Raw genomic sequence first — 22,259 nt, 5'->3', positions numbered from 1 at the left:
TAGAAAATGGCATGCAAGCAGTTTGCTTTTTAAACTAAATTGGAATATTCATCTTCTAGTGTATTGTCTTCCTGTGGTTGTCAAAACCACAGCCTCAATGGCACATCCTTCCATTTCTACTCTGGGCTGGTCACTTAAGTCCATCTGTGTCCCAATATGCATACATTACTACACTGCACTTTATGCTGGTGTGGACATTGGGATCCATACCATTTAAAATGGTTGAGTCAAGGCCACAGGGCTTCAAAGGAATCACTACTGTCCTTTTACTATGGGGTGTTTGTTTCTTTCTCAGCAGAAAGATTGAATGAAAAGCTAGGCCTATAATATTTCATCACTGGTTGTTGCTGGTTATACAGTTATCAGGATTGGCCACAAGAGGGAGACACAATAGCACTCAAGTGTCATTGTGAACACTCATTTGGTCCTGTGTCAAGAGGCAAGACAGAGCAATCATGGACTAATGGCACATGTGAATAGAGTAGCAATTACAGAAGTTCATGCTTTTCACAAATTGAGGTTAGCCTAGTGCTGGTGTGGTCGCACCTGACTACTATAGCTTAGTAGTCCACTAACACAACTTTCACCGTAGATGTTGTGCAATAACATTAAATCAGATGGGATCAATCTGGCTTGTATCATTGTCTTAAGTCAGATAGCGCGACTATTCCACCTGCACTGATCTGTCTTGTATCTGGTAAAGGGATAGATCGAAAGTAGTTTGGCTTTGTGCTATCTAACGTGATAAAATATCACCTCGGGGACATCGTGCTGCTGAAAAACAGTCTGAATTAACCTAAGCTAAAACTATAAATATGTCAATGTTTTACATCTTTTTTTAAAATATCTAACTGAAGATATTTGTGCCTCACCGAGCAGTATTTCTGAAGTTTGGCAGTGGGTTGAAAGCTAGCATAAATTTGACCAACATAGCTTGCTAGCTTAGCCAGTCACTGAAATGATTCCGCTAACCAACCATTGCCTATTTCATGGAGAGTTATACGATACCAAAAAAAATGAGGAATTATGTTTTCATGTTTGAATGATGTATGGTCGGCAATCCCAACATTTTAGGATGAGTTCCACGTCCAACAAGACATCGGTTGAGGGACGAGCGTCGATTTGACATCGGTTGAGTGTCTTGATTTGACGTAAGACAATGGTCTTGGATAGCTCACATCCACTGGTACCACAATCAATCACATGTATTTATAGAGCCCTTCTTACGTCAGCTGATGTCACAAAGTGCTGTACAGAAACCCAGCCTAAAACCCCAAACAGGGGGTCTCATTGACTTGTAGAGCTAGACCAGCCGTTATGAAGTTTCATAGTAGGCCTGTTCATTCATTAGTCTTCCAGCGTACAGCGTGTGAACGCAGGACTCGGCAGTGCCTCTCTGAAGACTACTGGACTTGCCTGACCAGTGAAACATTAGTGGACTTGTCTTCTATTGAGTAATGAGCTCATCTCTGCAAGGCACCAAAGACAAATCTTCATTTTTTTGGCCTGTTTTTAGTCTGTGTGGTTTAAATGACTTTCATTCCATGAAGCCACTGTGTTGCTTTGTTGTGCTGCTGCTGGTAGGAAAGGCTGAGAGAGTCCGCTGAAGGTCAGTGCACTGTGATTCTATATGCTGTGATTCTTCTCTCTGAGGGCAGCTCCACTGAGCTTAACACCATCTAGACTGTTTCACCTCATTCTCCTCTATTGTTTGAAGCCCATCCATATGTTGTATGGCAGGGGTAGGCAACTAGATTCAGCCGCAGGTCGATTTTTGTCAAAGGTGATGGTCGGGGGGGCGGAACATAATTTACTAATTTGTATAATTTTTTTAATCAACCACAACTAAGCCCAAAAAGAGATTTGTATTTGAAAATAACTATAATTTCCTACCTTGATTACATTGGCACACGATCACATGCATGCATACATACAGGTACCTGGCAAAATAAAGAAAAACACAAACACAGTGTCTTAATTGGGCCGCCACGTTGTTTATAAACAAAAAACGGGTGCCAAAAGAAATCCCCTCGCGGGACAGTTTTGGCCGTCAGGCCGCCTGTTGCGGTCCCCTGGTGGATGTGGCGTTTTGACAGTGGAGTTACATGCAGAGCTATATGCTCTGAGGAGAACAGGCCTGCACTGTTGACAGGACTATGCAAAAACACCATCCACACCCTATGATCTCTAAAGCAGATCTGATTTTCATTAAGTGACTTCTACGATGGGGTTGTTTGGTTATAAGAGGATATTTTAAGGCCCATTCCTTTTGATTGGGCCTTGCTGTGTTATGTGTAGTCTACCCTGAGTGTACACTGTGTAGGCCTATGCTGTGCACCGGGGCCCACTATCGAAATTGTTCCCCGGGCCAGCCAGCCTGTCTCCTCAGTAGCCAGGGATTCCACGGCCCTCTAGAGAGAAGATAGTGTGAGAATAGACCATAATGCTGCACCTCTTCATCACTGGTTTCCTGTTCTACTGCTCTGCCAGGACCTCTGTGGCTAGCTGGCTCTCTCAGCGTTTGGCAGGCATTGTGGGAACGTCACGCTGGGGAAGCCTGCTCGCGCTTGCGTGTGGGTTATTCAGCGACGTCTGAGCTGGCTTGAGCAGCAGCGAAGGGTTGAGGGGGTGGAGAGGCCGGGTGCTAGCCTGTTACCAGGAAGGCAGTGTGTCATGGGCGGGAGGGTAGGAGAGTGAGAGGCCCTGGGGTGAAATTCCAGCTTGACTCCGGGAGGGGCTTTGTCACAGCAGATAGGCTGGGCTGGTTTTGTGTGTGTGAGGAGGGAGAGGAAAGGCCTGGGGTTGTTGCTCTGTTAGCTAGCTGGTGTAGTGTAAAATTGTGGGTGTGGGGCTGGGAGTGGCAGCTGTGCATTCTGCCCTGCTCTGTTGCTGCTCACCCACTGAGACAGCCTTGGCATGCAGCCCAGACCTGCATGGAGTTAGCATAAGGTTAGTTGGAGTTTCGTATACTTGTCTGTCTGTCTATCGATCTCTCTCTCTCTCTCTCTCTCTCTCTCTTGTGCTTTCTCTCTATGCTCTTATTTCTCTACTCTCAGTTTCCTCTTCACTGATTGTATGTATATTTCTCTCTCTCTCTCACACACACACACACACACAGGCACAGGCACAGGCACAGGCACACGCACACGCACACGCACACGCACACGCACACACAGACACGCACACACACGCACACACACACACGCTTTTCTTCATGACGAGAAGATTAAACCGGTTTTGTTGTGCTGGTTGGGAGGAGGTAGCGTAGTCAGTGTTTCTGTAGTTCTCTGGCTGTAAAATAGTCAGATTAACCCTCTCAGGACTGGCCAAAATTCAACTCCAGATGCGAGTTTTCAGTTAGTCTTCAGCTCACTTTCATTTCAGTGCTCTGCTCTTATCTAAAGAGCTGTCTCTCTCACAAGCCTTCTTTCTTCCTCTCTTACTGTAGAACTTTCATTTTCTGTCTTTGTTTTACTTTCACGTTCTCTTCGTGTGTGTGTGTCTGTGTGTCAGCTTATGGGGGTGTGAGAGCTGCATAACATTATAAATAACTGTCCAGGTTAAATACTGCAGTACGGGTTGGATTGCACAGAGCCCTTTGTCCTGTTCAGCAGCTGCTGTTTCTTTGTCTTAGTTGATTTATTTTCTTCTCTGGTGTCAGTATTGTCTTTTAGCAGTTATAGTATTCTCAAGCGTTCCATTCTGGCTGACAGGAAATCAAGCCCTTGGCCCGTGTTTCTAGTTCAGGATGAATTGGCCTGGATCAGCAAGGCTTTCTAGTCTTTGCTTTTGAAGCTGCCTGCTTTTGACTTTGTTTAGGGAATGTTTACCCATGATTCTCTGCACATTTATAGCAAAACTATTACTGTCCAAAGGCCCGTTGTTTCAGGAAAAAAAGACCACTACTACCAACTTATGGGTTATGTGTCGACGTCTCAGATTGCTTGTACAGTGTGCCTTCAGAAAGTATTCATACCCTTTGACTTCAAAATGGATTAAATATGTGTTTGTCTCACCCATCTACACACAATACCCCATAATGACAAAGTGAAAACAAATGGCAAATTTATTGAAAATGAAATACAGATATCTCATTTAAGTATTCACACCCCTGAGTCAATACATGTCGGAATCACCTTTGGCAGAGAATTACAGCTGTGAGTCTTTCTGGGTAAATCTCTGAGCTTTGCACACCTAGATTGTACAATATTTGTATTATTTTAAAATTCTTCAAGCTCTGTCAAGTTGGTTGTTGATCATTGCTAGACAGCCATTTTCAAGTCATGCCATAAATAAATCCCAACGCGGTTTCCTTCTTGTCTGGCAACTGAGTTAGGAAGGACGCCTGTGTTGTTGTAGTGACTGGGTGTATTCATCAAGTTTAATAAATAACTTCACCATGCTCAAAAGGGTATTCAACGTTGCGTTTTACATTTTTATCCATCTACTAATAGGTGCCCTTTTTTGTGAGGCTTTGGAAAACCTCCCTGGTCTTTGTGGTTGAATCTGTGTTTGAAATTCAATGCTCGACTGAGGGACCTTACAGAAAGTTGTATGTGTGGGGTACAGAGATGAGGTAGTCATTCAAAAATGATGTTAAACACTGTTATTGCACACAGAGTTACTCCATGCAACTTATTATGTGACTTGTTAAGCAAATTTTTACTCCTGAACTTATTTAAGCTGCCATAACAAAGGGGTTGAATACTTACTGACTTGAGACATTTCAGCTTTGTAAACATTTCTAAAAACATAATTCCACTTTGACATTATGGGGTGTTGTGTGTGTGTGTGTGTGTAGTCCAGTGAAAAATCGAAATCTCAATTTAATCAATTTTAAATTCAGGCGGTAACACAACAATGTGGAAAAAGTCAAGGGGTGTAAATACTTTCGAAAGCACTGTAGGTCATGTGTCTGTGTGGACTGTACATTAACCCCTAACCTGCTTTTCCCCTGACCCCTATCTAGAGAGAAGACACAGCTCGTCCAGTAAGCCCACCTCCACCTTCGCCCCCTCCTCAGCCTTCCCCCTGTCTGCTCTGTCTCGGAGCAGGAGCAGTGGGACGGGTGGTGGGGGTGTCAGTGGAGGGGCCATGGGCCGCTCTTCCAGTGGGACCAGCACCTCGTCCAACTCCAAAATCCTCAAACCAGCCAAAGAGAAGCTACCAGGCATTCAGCAGAGACCTCACTTCCCTCCCTCACTTCTGCTCAACGACAAGATGTAAGTCATGTCTAGCCATGCTGGTGAACCATGCTGAACTTTAGTAAAATCTATTGTCATGTTGAACTTCAGCCTAGGGCTGGGCGATATGGGCCAAAAAAATCACTAGATTCCCCCCCCAAACATATGGGCAATTCACGAAACAGTAGTGTTTTCTCGCAATAAGCTTTGTTGCGCAATTAAAGGTCACTGCATTTCTAACAGTCAGCAATAATCTAATGAAAGGGGCAGAGTTGGGACAGTTTTTCGTGCCCAAAGTCGACCTTTTAAAATGTTTATTTAATCCTGACCTTAACCTTAAAGGTAAACTCAGCGATATGACGTAGATGCGGAGGAGAGTAAACAGCATAGCGTGAACCCGTTCACATGTGCAGATACTGTGTGTGACTTTGAGAGCGAAGTCTTGCATCGCGCTCATCTCAATATCTGCAGTGCTGCTTGTGGCAACGTCATTTAGCTGAGTCTACCTTTAACCTTAACCACACTGCTAACCTTATGCCTAACCTTTAATTTAAGACCAAAAAGCACATTTTTGTTTTCATAGTTTTTCACAATATAGTCAATTTTGACCTTGTTGCTATAGTAACTAGTGGAAACTCAGTTGTGAGTGGCAGGGGAGGGGCTTGGTGTGTTTATGAGTGACAAGGTGCACTCAGGACAGAAAGAGACGAGGCCAAAAAGACAACATGAGAACAAGCGGACATAAACACTCATAAGAACAAAAAAACCTTGATTCTTGCGATAAAGCCATTTGGAATTGAATTGAATTCGATATGTCGGCCAGCCCTAGTTCAGTCCCCTGCCTCTTAAAGCCCTGCTTCACGTTTGATTTGATCCTCTGAGTTCTATCTTATCTCTTCATCTTAGGTCCTCTCCCTGCTCCTCTGAAGTCTAGCGTTGTCTGAAGTCTCCCTGTGCTACCCTCCTGTCTAAATTATCCCCTTAAAGAGTTAGTTTTAAAAAGAGATCCTTTATCCAACTCCATTTGCAACCACTCAAAACATGTTGGCTTTCTCCCTGGGGATTTGAACACATTTCAAACTCTGTTCTGTTAAAATTAAACTATTTTTCTGAAGCATTTAATGCTGCTATAGATAAATGAACTCCCTCGCTTTCTCCTCTGTCCCTCTCTCTCTTCCAGCCTGACCCCTGCGGTCAAAGTGGATAAGATGCGTCTGAAGGTGGATTCGTCAGCCAAGCTTGTGCAGGTTCCCTCGGCCCACTTATTGTCCTCTTCCTCCAGCAGCACTGTGAGCTCCTCGTCACCCCTGAAGCCAGGCCTTAACTGTCCCTCCATACCAAAGGCTCCCCTGCTTGCCCCCGGCCAGATCCCCAACGGCAAGGGCCACCTCTCCCTCTCTGCCCTGGACAAGAAGCAGGACAACAGCACCAGTAGCAGACAACACCTCTACAAGAGACTGTCAGGTGAGAGGAGATGATAGGGGTTTATGTCTGTAGGACGTTTTGTTTTAAAGGTCCAATGCAGCCGTTTTTAACTCGATATCAAATTATTTCTGTGTAGCGATTTAAGTACCTTACTGTGGTTGTCTTCAATTAAAGAGCAATTTCTCAAGCAAGAATTTTGCTAGGACTGTCTGGGAGTGGTCTGAGTAGGGAGGGGAAAACTGAAAGTATTCAGTTAGTGGCATTCTGCCAATAACAGCTAGTTATGTTTCTCTTTTCCTTTCTACCTCTCCTGTTTTCTGTCTCTTCTTTACTCCTTCTCCTGTTCTCTCTCTCTTCTTTACTCCTTCTCTTGTTCTCTCTCTCCTCTCTTCTTTACTCCTTCTCCTGTTCTCTCTCTCCTCTCTTCTTTACTCCTTCTCCTGTTCTCTCTCTCTTCTCTTCTTTACTCCTTCTCCTGTTCTCTCTCTCCTCTCTTCTTTACTCCTTCTCCTGTTTTCTCTCTCTCCTCTCTTCTTTACTCCTTCTCTTGTTCTCTCTCTCCTCTCTTCTTTACTCCTTCTCCTGTTCTCTCTCTCCTCTCTTCTTTACTCCTTCTCCTGTTCTCTCTCTCCTCTCTTCTTTACTCCTTCTCTTGTTCTCTCTCTCCTTTACTCCTTCTCCTGTTCTCTCTCTCTTCTTTACTCCTTCTCTTGTTCTCTCTCTCCTCTCTTCTTTACTCCTTCTCCTGTTCTCTCTCTTCTTTACTCCTTCTCCTGTTCTCTCTCTCTTCTTTACTCCTTCTCTTGTTCTCTCTCTCCTCTCTTCTTTACTCCTTCTCTTGTTCTCTCTCTCCTCTCTTCTTTACTCCTTCTCTTGTTCTCTCTCTCCTCTCTTCTTTACTCCTTCTCCTGTTCTCTCTCTCCTCTCTTCTTTACTCCTTCTCCTGTTCTCTCTCTCCTCTCTTCTTTACTCCTTCTCCTGTTCTCTCTCTCCTTTACTCCTTCTCTTGTTCTCTCTCTCCTCTCTTCTTTACTCCTTCTCCTGTTCTCTCTCTCTTCTTTACTCCTTCTCTTGTTCTCTCTCTCTTCTTTACTCCTTCTCCTGTTCTCTCTCTCCTCTCTTCTTTACTCCTTCTCCTGTTCTCTCTCTCCTCTCTTCTTTACTCCTTCTCCTGTTCTCTCTCTCCTCTCTTCTTTACTCCTTCTCTTGTTCTCTCTCTCCTCTCTTCTTTACTCCTTCTCCTGTTCTCTCTCTCCTCTCTTCTTTACTCCTTCTCCTGTTCTCTCTCTCTTCTTTACTCCTTCTCTTGTTCTCTCTCTCCTCTCTTCTTTACTCCTTCTCCTGTTCTCTCTCTCCTCTCTTCTTTACTCCTTCTCCTGTTCTCTCTCTCCTCTCTTCTTTACTCCTTCTCTTGTTCTCTCTCTCCTCTCTTCTTTACTCCTTCTCCTGTTCTCTCTCTCTTCTTTACTCCTTCTCCTGTTCTCTCTCTCCTCTCTTCTTTACTCCTTCTCCTGTTCTCTCTCTCCTTTACTCCTTCTCTTGTTCTCTCTCTCCTCTCTTCTTTACTCCTTCTCCTGTTCTCTCTCTCCTCTCTTCTTTACTCCTTCTCCTGTTTTCTCTCTCTTCCATCAGAACGTGAGTTTAATCCAGATATCCACTGTGGGGTCCTGGATATGACAGCTCGGAAGCCATGCACACGATCCCTAACATGCAAGGTACCAAGCCCTCCCTTCTGCCCCCTCTCTTTCTCTGTTTTGTGTGGTTAGGAAATATTCTTTGTCACATTTCCTAGGTATTTAGGCAGCCTTCAGATTCTCAGAGTGCAGCGCACCCTGACCTAACATACCTTTTGGCCTTCTCCTTCCCTCAGACACATTCCCTAAGCCAGCGGAGGGCAGTGCTGGGCCGGAGGAAACGCTTCGATACACTGTTGGCCGAGCACAAAAGCAAAGCCCGGGAACGGGAACTGCAGCACCCCCACCCCCTGCAGACCACCCCTCTCAGGGAACCCCACCCCTCCCCCTCACGACTAGCCCCCCACCACGACGCCCACCAGGTCGCTCATGGCAACGGAGCCACCGACGCCACCAAGCCTTTGGCGTTTGGCAAGCCCAAACCTCACAATCTTGGTCTTCCACGGTGAGTCACTTCATGTGCTCTTCCTGGGTTCTCACCATCCAACAACTACTTTTTGCAGTGTGATACAGCAAGTACCTGCATCCCTGATGTGTGTTCCTAAATCACTGTTTCCTCTGCTCTTAAACTGAACAGCATTATCTCGGATGGAGGTGGGGGTACCCCGGGAGACCCCCACCACGCTACGTCCGCTCCTGACGGGGGCTCCCGCCTTTCCAGTGACGAGGGGGAGAACGATGAGCGGGAGGAGGGCACAGACAAACTGGACTGTCACTATTCAGGTTACCACCCACGGCCGGCAGCTGTAAGTCCACTACAAATGAATTTTATATTCCAGGGATATGCTCACAACACAGCAACAATGAAACAACTGCATAGCCAGATGTGTGTGAAATCAGTCCTCCCATTGAGTGGCAGCTTGCACCGTGCATGGGAAGCAGCAGTATGTGTGTGATTGGTTTGTTAGTGTGTGTTTGTGTTAACTATTTCCCTCCCTGCTGCTCAGTTTTGTACCTTTGGAAGTCAACTGTTTGGGAAAAGCTGCTACTCGTTTGACCGGCGCTGGGATCGAATGCGATGTGCTCTTACCGCCATGATGGACAAGCACGTCAACACTCAGATGTGGAAGTAAGTCTGTGTACATTCATTAGACCAGAATTCCTTCCATAATACCTACCTAGTTCACAAACCGGGATAGGGCTGTGGTGGTGACCGTATTACCGCCACACTGGCGGTCAGGAGTCACTAAGGCAGTCAAATTCCACGTGACCGTTTAGTCACTGACCGGTTTAGTCACTGACCGTTTAGTCACTGACCCCGGTTTAGTCACTGACCGTTTAGTCACTGACCCCGGTTTAGTCACTGACCGTTTAGTCACTGACCGTTTAGTTACAGTAATTAAGCTTCTCCAAGCTCTGATGCTGCTGATGGTCATTAGTAGCCTACCAAGCTTGCTAACTGCCTGGTACTCAGCACTCTATTCTCCCTCTAATCACTCTGACATCAATGTAAATGTATTTGAAAATCGAATCAATCATGAGAGCCCATGAGCTCATGTTACGCAACATGTCTATAGGCTAGGCCTGCTATATTTATTTCTCAACTTTCCTAATATTAAGCATATTGCTTAAATTTACAACAGGAGTATAGCCTACCTGGCTGACATGAAAATAACCACATGGAAAAGTGTCCTCCATTCACTATTGAAGTGTATAGAAGACATTTATTTTTTTCCCGCTGCCCCTGTTTCGATACAGGTGCATGATAATGGTCCATTCTAAATCAAAACAAATTTCACACATATAGGTGAAATAGGTCGACTTTTGTACTATGGGCGATAGAATATTGACATAGGCTTGTGCTTTTGCATCTTGTTGGCTGACGAAAAGTAAATGTGGACAGTTCTTCCAATATCTTCAATATGCGCCTCGGAATTGGATAAGGACGCGCACAGTTGCATCTCCGATGTGTCTGTCTTCGCTTGTAGCCTGTGAGAAAGACCCGGTCACGTGACGGAGAGCCATGTGAGTGAGAGACTCTTCGGATTGCGCAGCACACTCGGGGAGAAGGGCACAACGCAGCACTCCGGCCCGCAAAATGCATGGTTTTTGTTTTAGGGTGCATTACGGCCACAAAGGGGATGCCGCAGTGAAATTCGAGGCATTATCAAGTGCTTGTCAAATTGTTATTGAGAGACTATTGGAGTGTGTACAGCCTGCACAAAAAACAAAGCAGACCTCATGCCTTTTCAAGCGACTTTTTTCAAAACAGCCTTACAATGTATTAAAAATCAAAACGTATAGCCCAACGTTTGTAGAACAACTAAAGTTACATTAATAACTATAAATTAGGCATATAGGAGTACCTATTTCTTTGTTAACCGCTCAACACAGAATAGTGTGCGCACTCCCTCAATGTTTGGAGACAATATTTATATTTTGTTCAGTTGTATTCTTCATAAAATAATGCCACGGAATTCTAAGCAGATCTTGTCTGCTAAATGAACTAGTGTAGCCCACAGCCATTTGGCATAGCCCAATCAGGATGTAACATAAGGACAACTCAGAGTATGCTATTCTTCTTTTCATCTGACTACATTTTCTTCATATCCTGCTTCTTCAGACCTGTTTTTAAAATAAAAATAGACCTGTTTTAAAATAAATAATGGATTTATTGTGAAGGTGTAGGCTATATTACATGGATTTATTCTACTTTTTAAATTGTCTTGCAGGCTATGTGTGGAAGCCAGGAGATGCTAAATGTCTTTATGTTAATTAACGGTCAATTACCGTGAGACCGACCAGTTATCTGCTTGACAATCACCGGCTGGTGAAATTTCGTGACCGCCACAGCCCTAGACAGGGAGCCAAAGTGTTGCAGGGTGGTGAAGGGAGATCTAGTGCTGTATGGGACACTACAAGTTAGCGGTTCCAGTGTCTCTCCAGGGCTGTGCTGACCCCTCTGTGTGTAAATGTTACTGATGGGGATGATCACAGTGGTCTGTTTGTGTTATAGAAAAATCCCTTTCGCCTTGGAGAACTCCTCCTCTTCTTCTTCCTCTGCGCCGGCCCACAGGACAACCACAAACTCCTTGTCCTCATCACACGGTAGCGCCCCTGCTTCGGGCTTCCTCAGCCCCTCCTCTGCGCCCCTTCCACCCCCCTACACTCAGTCCTACGACAGCAAGTCTGTGCTCTCGTACGGGACCACCTTAAACGCCCGTGCCTCCCCCCAGGGCGCGGCCGACCACCCTGCCTACAGCGCAGCACAGGCCAGACAAGTGTCTTCGTCGCCCCAGATGCCTTCAGCCCACTCCTCGGTCCCCTCCCTGTCCTCAGGACGACCGCTCAAGTCCAGATCCAGCGGCAAGTCCTTCAGACCCCGGGAGTCCTCTTCCACAGCTGCCATAACCAACTCCACCAGCGGGGGCAGCAGTGGAGGAAGCAGCAGCAGCAGCCTCATCTCGGGGAAGAAGAGGAAGAACAGCTCCCTCCCTACATCGTCTCACGCTACCACCTACTCCTCAGAGTCCTCTTCCTCCTCCAACACCACCTCTTCCACCTTCAAGAAGAACTGCACAGTTCACAGTGGCAGCTCAGGGAGCACGTACCACCATGCCTCGCTAGTCCCCTCCTCCTCCTCGTCTCACAGCGGCGTCCACAGTGTGGGACTCAACTGTGGCCCCAACGCCCGGACCAACTCCCTCAGTCTGAAGGCAGAGCCGTCGGGGCCAGCGGGGTTGTCGGGGCCCGGGGTCAGAGGCCCCCCCTCGGGCAGCCCGGCCGAGTCCATCAAGAGGATGAGTGTAGTGATGAACAGCAGTGACTCCACCCTCTCCCTGGGGCCCTTTGTCCACCAGGCCTCAGAGCACCACAGCAGCTTCAGCCATGCCCACACTGACGGCCGCCTGGAGGGGAAGAAACGCAAGGGCTCCCCCGCTGTCAGCTCCATCAACAGTGGAGGAGGTGGTGGTTTAGGGGGCGGTGGCGGGGGGCCGGGCAGGCCCAAAGTGGCCAAGTCTCCAGCCATCAACAACATCCACAGCAAACATGGACGCACAATCCCAGGAGCCACGGGGCTCCCCAACAACTCCCTCATCCATCAGGTGGGTTGGACACCTCACACACTGGCTGCTAATACCTATCATCAACCAGTCAATCTCTTTATCTGTTGGGGAAATTCACTATGCAGTCAGGACTTGTGTATCTTCAACATATGTACATGTGACCACATATAGACTTTAGACAAAACATTAAACAAAAGAATCACCAATGAATGAATGTTGTAATGTATCATCTAACTTCCCTGCCTTTCTCTCTCTCTCTCTCTCTCAGCCAAAGGCCCGCCCCTGACAGCGATGGCTGGGTTCTCTGTATGGAACCGAGGGGCGGATGAAGAGGAGGCAACCTGTGCGCTGCTCTGGACTGCACAAGGCCTTCTAATACGTTACTCTCAGCTTCCCAAGATCCTCAGGGTGGAGATGATCTGGACAGCCCAGTGACGTCACTGTTATCGTCTATAGTGTAACTATTCCTCCCAAAGCCATGTAGGAGCGCCATGTGGAGGTGGCAGGCATTAACACCCGGGGTGGGTCACACTTGGCCCCCCGTCAGTCAGTGTACCGAGGTAGATCTTCCTATGGGGAAGACAGGAGAGAAAAGGAGGAAGTAGGAGCCTGCCTGCCCTTTGACCTATTGTTTAAATTCCAGAGGTACGGAGGAAGGGAAAAGTGCTGGCACAACAGCCATGGCACTGCCCACCAACCGTCATGACGCAGAGCCACTGGGATTGACTGGAGAGCCCTCTTGCCGCAATCTGTTGGCTTCCGATGATCTCTTCCGTGTGTGTGTGTGTGTGTGTGTGTGTGTGTGTGTGTGTGTGTGTGACTTTAGGTTCTACTGGAAATTCAAATGTACACCTCCACGCCTGAACTCAGAAGCCTTGGAAGGAGAGGGCAGGATAAGGAAAAACTGTCAGTTGCAACACTTCGAACACAATCACATTGTTGTTTTTTAATCCTTCCACTACATTTTGTCGGTTGGTTTTAATCCGTGTGACGTGTGCGTACATAACGTCAGGTTATGTATAGTAGCCAGAGATGAACCACATGAGGAGCAGATTCAGTCAATTCTATATATGAGTTCCATACATGACCCAAACAATTATGCAAGTGTTACTTTTTTATGTTTCTTATGTTTTTCACTGAATTTAACTACAAAAATCTGTGTGGAGATGGGGAAGAAAGTAAATTGTGCATGCATATGTGAAAAAAGGATGCCTGATACGACAATTTGATTGAACGGTTGTGAAAGAGGGACTACTTGTCTTGAGGACAAGTGTTAATTCCTACAATATTTTTATCTTACAAATGAACAGCTACAGTAGACCTAGCCCTAACTGTGAACAGCACTAAACAAACACAGACCCACTACTTGCTTTAGGACATTTTAAGTCGGGCTTATTTGCCCCAAAAGCTAGCCAAAGGCAGCCATCTGTTTCTCCCACCCTAGTCTGTAACCACTATGCCAGCTTTGGCTATTGGCTATTAGGATTTCCATTCCGGTACCTTCAGTTATGTCACAATACAGTGTTGTAGAGGGGTTTGTCATGACTCGCATCACACTTGTCCTTCGTCAAAGCACGGAGTCTTAAACTGGCAATACTTCTCCGTCTGTCTCTGAGATGATGCTCCTTGGGATCGTGTTTTTTTGGGGGTGCGAGATTCATGGAGATGGCTTCAGAGTAGGTTACTACTTTTTGTAACTCCTGTAAATTTCGTAAACTCCACTGATGTCAGGCAGCGAGCTTAGCTGAGGAGCCGAGTATTTTCTATCTTACTTTCGCTTTTTCTTGTATGAATTGAACAAATATCGAAGTATCCCTATTTCAGAATACATATTTTATTAACAAATTGTACATATTGAAATATGTATTTTTGCACAGGCATTTTCTTATACAATTTTTTGGGGTACAATTGAGATCATTATTATTTATTTAGTAAATGAAAGAACAAGTTTAAGAACTTAACTTATTTGAAGTGGTTCACTGCCAAGTCTATAATGCAATAGGCCTATAACTAGAGGTTGAAGCATCTCATGAATCATGTACTGGGATCCTTTAAAACAGGGGTGTCAAACTCAATATTACCCCAAGGGCCACATTCGGTCTTCAACAAGGTGAATGTAGGTGTATTATCATTTCTACACAGTTTTGATTTGGTTTTAGTCCTTAAAACAGTGTTCCCCAAATTTGGCCCAGGGGTGGTTTTATTTGGTCCTTCAAGCTTTTTACATTTTATTTTCATTGTTGGACATAAAAGGTAGTAAAACCACCAGGAAATCAGCTCCAAGTGATTTTAATTTTGGAAATCTGCTCCCAAGTATTCCCATACTTAGACACCTGATCCTATATGAATATAAGCAAGGTTTGAAAGTATTGTTTTAGTCAAACATGATATGTTTGGGCTTCTTGCGGTCAATTAGCAATATACAAATTTATTATTTTTATGTAATTATGTTCCGGCCCCCTGACCATCCGCTCAAAAAAATCGGCCCACGGCTTTATCTAGTTAATGATCCTTGTTTTAAAGTACATTGAGTTCATTTTTTGTTTTGTTTTACTCAAATCATCCACAGGGTGGATTGGACCCCCCTCCATATGTTTGACACCCCTGCTTTAAAAGGTAGTGTTGCCAGTAGCATGTGTTTGTGTGACAGACAATACTTTGTTTTTAACTATCCAAGGTCTCACCTGTGCTTTTTAATATTTTCAAGTTGCCTCTGAATCAACAAAGAAATTATCATTTTATTTGACCCAAATAGCCTGTGATTCTGAAATGTCCCGCAGGCTGAAAGCTGTCTAAGCGATTTCCATGGATTCAATAATTTACCTTTTTAGATGAAGACCTTGTAACATTTCATAATTTGAAACACTTTCCCTTAAAGCTGAAGGGACTTAAGCAATCATTAAAGCAAGGAAGATGAACCCTTCAAACAGTGAAACTGCTTGCATCATTGTTGCCAAACATAATTTGAAGCACAGCGTTTTAAGGAAATTCTTAGTTTGCAGCTTTTAGAAATGCTGAAATAAGAAAGTGCCTGCATTTGTTTCACACTGACTGTTTGAGGACAGAGCTTTTTTCATTTCAGTTTTACCTTACTTGAATGTTCAAAGTGTTTTAGGAGCTTGCTTTTAAAATATGCCTATGAACCCTAAATGTGGTAAAAACCTGATAGCTTGTCAGCTAGCTGGTATGAAATACTTCGGGCTCTATTCAATCCGTATCGCAGAAGTTCAGCGTTACATCATGATTGCTTTTAAATTTCAATGTTCCCGCATTAGCAGAGACTGCGTTCACGGTAAACGCTGCATGTTTGCCTGGCTACCCAAACTCCTTGCTCCAAACAGCCGCTATGCCACACCCACGGATGTTTTTCTTCTCCGCAATGAGTCTGGATCCGAGTACCCCCCCTGACGATTTCTAGAACGTAAACAAAAAACTAAATGTGCACCCCTTGGTGTTCCGAGGATGGGAAACGCTGTTCTAACCTTTCTGGTCCAGAGCCAGAACACGTGGGTAATGCAACGTTTGGAAATTCAGCATTGGCTTTGATACTTTAATTGGGTAGAGATGATCCAATCGCTGAGGACTTTTTGTACACCACCAAACGACTTCAATGATGGTAGTGTCATACTGAAGTATGTGTCGAATGAACTAATTAAGTTTGAGTCGTCAGTCAATGCATGTCGGCTCAATCGGAAATGACCTTTCTATTGCCCATCAGTAATGCTTCAGCGATCCACATTGAATAGAGCCTGTAGTGTTAACCTTTTTTTTTTTTATTAACGTTTTCCAGTTAAGAGACGTCTGAGATCTTGGTGCAGACCAGGGGGTGTTGAAGCTCCCTGGTCGGTTATGAATTGTTTAACAGGTTCAGTAAAGTGTTTTTGTTTACCCTCAACCTCACTGACAACGCTGACCTTGTTTCCATATGATGGAAACTTTGCAAAGCTGTTTTTATCAAGTACCACAGCCTTGGAATGTGAAAGTGAGACAGAACACAGCTTGCGGGAGGAACATATTTTCAGTAGATAACTCCTATGTAAGAGCGTGTATAGTATTTTTTTTTTAGAACATCAGAATCATTTGATCAGCTGGACTTGTGTATTGGCTGCTATGTAATTCATGAACAAACATGGTAGGTTAGATTTACTTAATATTTAAGATTGTATAGTCTTTGTTTTGTAACATGTTTCTGTAAATAAATAATTTATACAGCTATTTATACAGAAGGAAAAAAAGGTCTGTTTCTTTACTGAAATGGTTTATTTCAGAAATCACTTTCATCCATGTCTGTATCAAAGGAAAATAATAAGTCACCAAAAAGAATTTATTATATACACTAAGGATCGCTTCTTCAGACAAACTATTGGTGTGGATACTGATACAACAGGGAAAACCCAGATCTCCCTCCCGAAGGTAACACTGCACTCCATGTTACATGTTAATAACTCGGGACAGCTTCTGGACACGGTTGAGCAGTAGGTCCCCTTTCTTGATTGTCTCCTGGTACTGCCAATTCTTGCTATCAGGTCTGAAGGAAAAAAAATACAACACTGAGCTCTGCCACTTTTACATGCATGTGAAAATGTTATTCTTACCTGTTGGTTTCCACAATCTCGTTTACTTTGTCGATTTTGCAATGGAGGCGACCAGCAGCTATGAATCGGGAGAGTTCCCTGAGAGCGAAGGAGAAAAAAAAGTTTCTGTACCAGTGTAATCAAGACCAATAATCATTGTCTTCTGACAGGAAGCATCATTCCTATGTGACTCGAAGTCCTCGACCAAAGGCGTAGTCGCTGATTTAAGACAACCTCCAGGATGAGCATTAATAAACTCAGCAAAAAAAGAAACAACTTTTTTAGGACCCTGTCTTTCAAAGAATTCGTAAAAATCAAAGACCCTTCATTGTAAAGGGTTTAAACTCTGTTTCCCACGCTTGTTCAATGAACATGCATGCACCTGCGGAACGGTTGTTAAGACGCTTACAGACGGTAGGCAATTAAGGTCACAGTTATGAAAACTTAGGACACTGAAGAGGCCTTTCTACTGACTCTGAAAAACACCAAAAGAAAGATGCCCAGGGTCCCTGCTCATCTGCGTGAACGTGCCTTAGGCATGTTGCAAGGAGGCATGAGGACTGCAGATGTGGCCAGGGCAATAAATTGCAATGTCCGTACTGTGAGACGCCTAAGACAGTGCTACAGGATGGACAGCTGATCGTCCTCGCAGTGGCAGACCACGTGTAACAACACCTGCTCAGGATCGGTACATCCGAACACCACACCTGCGGGACAGGTACAGGATGGCAACAACAACTGCCGAGTTAGACCAGAAATGCACAATCCCTCCAGTGCTCAGACCGTCAGCAAGAGGCTGGGCTTGTAGGCCTGTTGTAAGGCAGGTCCTCACCAGACATCACCGGCAACAACATCACCTATGTGCACAAATCCACCGTCGCTGGACCAGACAGGACTGGCAAAACGTGCTCTTCACTGACGAGTCGCGTTTTTGTCTCACCAGGGGTGATGGTCGGATACGCGTTTATCATCAAAGGAATGAGCGTTATACCGAGGCCTGTACTCTGGAGCGGGATCGATTTGGAGGTGGAGGGTCATCGGACTGAGCTTGTTACAGGGAAGACATCCTCCTCCCTCATGTGGTACCCTTCCTGCAGGCTCATCCTGACATGACCCTCCAGCATGACAATGCCACCAGCCATACTGCTCGTTCTGTGCAGTACTTAATGCAGCTGATGGCCACACCAGATACTGACTTACTTTTGATTTTGACCCCCCCCCCCTTTGTTCAGGGACACATTATTTATGTTACTCACATGTCTGTGGAACTTGTTCAGTTTATGTCTGTTGTTGAATCTTATGTTCATACAAATATTTACACATGTTACGTTTGCTGAAAATAAACGCAGTTGACAGTGAGTGGACGTTTCTTTTTTTGCTGAGGTTAGGTATTGTGGGTATGGGACAAGAGGTAGACGTGAGACTCACTGGTCAATGAACTCTGTACTGACTCCAAAGGCCTCAGCCATGTAGCCCAGGGTGAGTGAGCGGTAGGACTCCAGGAGCTGGCTGTAAGCATGGATACGCATCTCCCTCACGTAATAACGGTAGTGAGGGGCAAACAACCAGTCCTTCTTCATATCCTGCTCCACCGTGGCTGCAGAGGGGACAGAGACAAACAGGTTTACAACTAAGGAATGAGGTGAAGTGAAACATGCATGTCCACTCACTGGCTGCAGACATCAGCGTGCTTCGGCTTTACTTTTAGTAAGCCTAAACGAGTGGTGTCTCACCCAGTGACTGGAAGAAGACAGAGTAGCGACACTCGTAGAGGGAGAAAAGGTACTGGCGGACAGCAGGGAGACTGTGTAGCACCTCCAGGATCTCTGCTCCCTTTATCACCTGGGGGAGAGGGAGAACAACACATTAGTCCACAGGAGATGCTATATTTATGCTAGAACTGGAAATCTACCAGCTATATAAAAAAATAAGTGTCTTCACTTATTAAAAACAAGTTTGAATGTTCACGTTCTGGCATGTGGAAAGTATTGTTTTCTGCAAGCACACTGTCTTAAAATGACCAACTCTTGAATGACGTAGGCACATGGATGTACTGTTGATGCTACCAACCTTTTCTCTGAGGTCGGGCCTCTTCAGGGCAATCATGCAGACGTAGACGGTGTACGTGACGAAGGTCTTGTAATCCATGAGCTCGTAGGAGGTGAAGGTGGACACTGTGTCCAGGAAGAGCTCAGCAGCCTGTTTAAAGTCACGGATGGCCACACAGTACAGGCCCTGGTACACCTTGAGACGGTTCCTCCTGTCCCAGTCACCCCCCTCCTCAATAAGGCTGTGCAGACACAAACAAGGTCACTGAAATGACAATGCTTACAAAATACGAGGATATAGAAAACAATAGCTTACAACACATAAGAGTCAACACACTAAAAAAAACCCACCTAAACAGGCCTAAACGGTGCCAGTTACTGCAAATATAATTCTTAGAATAGATAGTGAGTGAGGACCCCTAATGGCATGGCATAAAGTAGTGAATGCAGAGAGAAGTAGCCCCTTTTAGGCAAACTACCTTTTAGCTTTCTCAGTGTTGCGTGTGATGAGGTCACTGTCCATATAGAACAGTCCAATCCTTAGCAGGTAGAACACAATGTCTAGTCGATGTCCCAGGGCCACAGTCTTATCAAAGGTCTTCCTGAAGGCAGTCAAAGCGTCCTCCTGTGGTATTAAAGTTAGTAGCTTGTTTGATTGAGCTAATGATGTACATGCATAGCTAGGTTGGACTGAAGAGTCCAGGGGATTACAGAGGCAGATTATTGCTTTATAAGTATAAAATGTGTAGCTCTACAATGAGCTATGGGCTGACACCGTGTTTTGTATGAGGTCAAATCATGGTACTAATAAATAACATGGTTTCGTACTCCATGGCCTCTGCTCTGAATGTAGTAGCTGATTAATGCAAAACTCACCTTATTCCCAATTCTGATTAGATATTCAGCTCTAGCCATCATTGCATCTCGGATTTCACTCTCCCCGAGGTTCTTCTCTGCATCTTCCAGGACGTCGTCCAGGCGTTTTAGCTCGTCCTCGTTGGCCTTCTTCATCTTATTCAGCAGGTCTGTGTCAAGCTGCCACTTCAGGTCTTTACACAGGCTTTCATAGTAAGGTGCCATATCTGTAACGAGACATCATCAGCTATAGTGGCTAGCTAGCTACAACTTGACGGTTGTAACTTTCTTTGGCAACATTCTAACATACATTTGTATTTAACCAGTATATTACCGTTATCTGTTTGAGTAGCTAACTAGCGAACTTAGCTAGTTATAATACCTTGTATTGAATAGCTAACTGACCGTTAGCAGTTTGATTTATGTCTGACAGTGACGCAAGTTAGAGACGTTGGTTACCCATGCTAGTTTGTAGACCAGAACTACCTTGTTATCTAACTAGCTAATGTTATTGTTGTTTGTTTATTTACGAGGCAGAAGCCAAAACTCACTGTTCTCTTTGATCGAGTCCATGAGCTCAGTTTTCACTTTATCATCTTGTCGGTGACCGTCCATCGTGAGCAGAAATTTCAGCTGTGCTATCCTAAGATCCGGGTTTTTAGGCAGACCCTCTTCTTCCAGGTTTTCCAACGGCATTTTGTCTTGTATAAAAGTAAAGTAATGAGCGCAGATATTTTTTGTTTGTGACAACAGTGTCAGAGGTATCTTCTGCTAGTTTGCTAACAATGACTACGGAAAACACTGGTCTGCCACTTCCGCTGTACGCCGCCGACGACTTGAGAAGAGAACGTCAGAGGTGACACGGTGAGAACGTCTGCCCTCGTCTGGCTAACGAAGGAATGTCCGCCGAGCACGCAAATAATACCCAATTATGTCATTATAAAGCAGGTCTGGAACAATTTATCACTCAAAAATTATCTGTATTTTGCCCGATAGTTTTCTTACTTTCTAAAACATATACAGCGATGAGTACTGTGTCAGAGATAGCGACTCAGGGGTTGAAAGGTAAGCTCCCTCTGAGATGCAAAACATGAATGTATTCCTAAAAATATCTAACAAAGCAATTGTCTGGTGGACATGCAGACATAAATAAGTGTGTTACATGGCACTCTCAAGATACACAGAATGGAGACTTTGCTGAGACCTGGTAGGCACAATTTTGATTATTTAAAAAGGACATGCTTTTTCATATCTGTATTACTATATATAATTATTAGTTAATATGAGAAACAATCAAACTGTTGAAACCATGATTTAAACATATTTATAAACTGGCTGGTTCGAGCCCTGAATGCTGATTGGCTGAAGCCGTGGTATATCAGACCGTATACCACGGGTATGACAAAACAGTTATTTTTACTACTCTAATTACGTTGGTAACCAATTTATAATCTCAATAAGGTATCTCGAGGGTTTGTGGTATATGGCCAAGGGTGGCTATTTTGAAGAATCTAAAATCTAAAATATATTTTGATTTTATTAACCCCTTTTTGGTTACTAGATGATTCCATATGTGGTATTTCATAGTTTTGATGTCTTCACTATTATTCTACAATGTAGAAAATAGTCAAAATAAAGAAAAAGCCTTGAATGAGTAGATGTGTCCAAACTTTTGACCTTTACTGTATATATATATTAAGAAATTAACAAAACACATTTATAGCTATAACTTAATTAATTGCTATATGAAAGGGTTGTAACAATACAATAGAGAGGTACAAATTAGACAAAAAACGGAATACCATGACTCAACTAAACAGGTGAGAGAAGTAATATTACGGTTGTAGGCTATCCTTGTCTTCTCCATGTGCCATTGTGAAAATGTAGACTAAATATGTGTAGGCCTATAACTGCAATTGTAAAATGTTTATCCTGTTTATGTTCTTTATTCCAGACCTGTGGTAATGCTCTAGTCTCCTTAAACATTTTGCATATTCACTTGTCGTCAAATTAACACCTAACCTACTTCACCAGGCATGTAGACATACTACTGGTGAACTGCCTTGCAGTACATCCAGAGTGCCTTGCTCAAGGGCACATCGGCAGATTTTTCACCTAGTCGGCTCAGGGATTTGAACAAGCAACCTTTTGGTTACTGTCCCAGCACTCTTAACCGCTAGGCTACCTGCTGTAGCCATACCTGATAGATCAGTTTCTGTATGGATTCACTGCAGGTAAGCCTATGTGATATTGCACCTTCAATTTCATGCAGATTAGTTGAATCGAAGGATCATTATGCAATGGTTAAATAGAATCCCAGAATGACCTTGTTTTTTACAGGGATAATAGCAATTTATGTTTTAGTCTTGTTTGTGAACCTCAGGTTTTGGAGCAAATATCCATGCAATATACCTGGGTGAGAGTTCACCCTAAAAGATAATGGCATGGTAACACTAACTTTAGCTACCTTTGA

General features: G+C 44.4%; 2 protein-coding genes across 5 annotated transcripts in view; one reads left to right on the top strand and one right to left on the bottom strand.

Moving 5' to 3' along the window:
• Positions 1-16,528, top strand: part of LOC106583024 (ataxin-7) — a 45,306-nt gene extending 28,778 nt beyond the window's left edge. For 3 of the 4 annotated variants that reach the window (XM_045705503.2, XM_014166763.3, XM_014166762.3), the window contains 8 exons: positions 4,970-5,222; positions 6,364-6,647; positions 8,241-8,323; positions 8,479-8,747; positions 8,880-9,048; positions 9,250-9,371; positions 11,259-12,348; positions 12,578-16,528. In XM_045705503.2, the coding sequence (XP_045561459.2) occupies positions 4,970-5,222; positions 6,364-6,647; positions 8,241-8,323; positions 8,479-8,747; positions 8,880-9,048; positions 9,250-9,371; positions 11,259-12,348; positions 12,578-12,595 (2,288 nt within the window). In that variant the 3' untranslated portion in view covers positions 12,596-16,528. Of the gene's footprint in view, positions 1-2,770; positions 2,950-4,969; positions 5,223-6,363; positions 6,648-8,240; positions 8,324-8,478; positions 8,748-8,879; positions 9,049-9,249; positions 9,372-11,258; positions 12,349-12,577 lie in introns of those variants that run through there. The other variant, XM_014166764.3, reaches the window with a different exon arrangement.
• Positions 16,529-16,550: 22 nt separating this feature from the next.
• On the bottom strand, positions 16,551-20,640 carry LOC106583025 (26S proteasome non-ATPase regulatory subunit 6). The gene is made up of 8 exons (XM_014166765.3): positions 20,338-20,640; positions 19,808-20,013; positions 19,411-19,556; positions 18,954-19,173; positions 18,617-18,725; positions 18,312-18,480; positions 16,905-16,982; positions 16,551-16,837 (listed from the first exon to the last, which is right to left on the bottom strand). Exons 1-8 carry the CDS (start codon positions 20,480-20,482, stop codon positions 16,741-16,743), a joined length of 1,170 nt encoding a protein of 389 aa, XP_014022240.1. The 5' UTR covers positions 20,483-20,640; the 3' UTR covers positions 16,551-16,740.
• Positions 20,641-22,259: the final 1,619 nt, after the last annotated feature.

This window comes from Salmo salar, chromosome 22, assembly GCF_965601325.2.
Source record: "Salmo salar chromosome 22, fSalSal1, whole genome shotgun sequence".
NCBI lineage: Eukaryota > Metazoa > Chordata > Actinopteri > Salmoniformes > Salmonidae > Salmo > Salmo salar.
The sequence above is the reverse complement of the archived record's forward strand: the minus strand, read 5'-3'. Positions and strand labels throughout refer to the sequence as shown.

Excerpts from the sequence above, each read along its gene's own strand:
- LOC106583025 (XM_014166765.3), bottom strand. The coding sequence starts at position 20,482 with ATGCCGTTGGAAAACCTGGAAGAAGAGGGTCTGCCTAAAAACCCGGAT. Across the intron at positions 18,726-18,953 it reads GGCCCGACCTCAGAGAAAAG|GTGATAAAGGGAGCAGAGAT; the intron begins GTTGGTAGCATC and ends CCTCTCCCCCAG. Across the intron at positions 16,838-16,904 it reads GAGATTGTGGAAACCAACAG|ACCTGATAGCAAGAATTGGC; the intron begins GTAAGAATAACA and ends TTTTTCCTTCAG.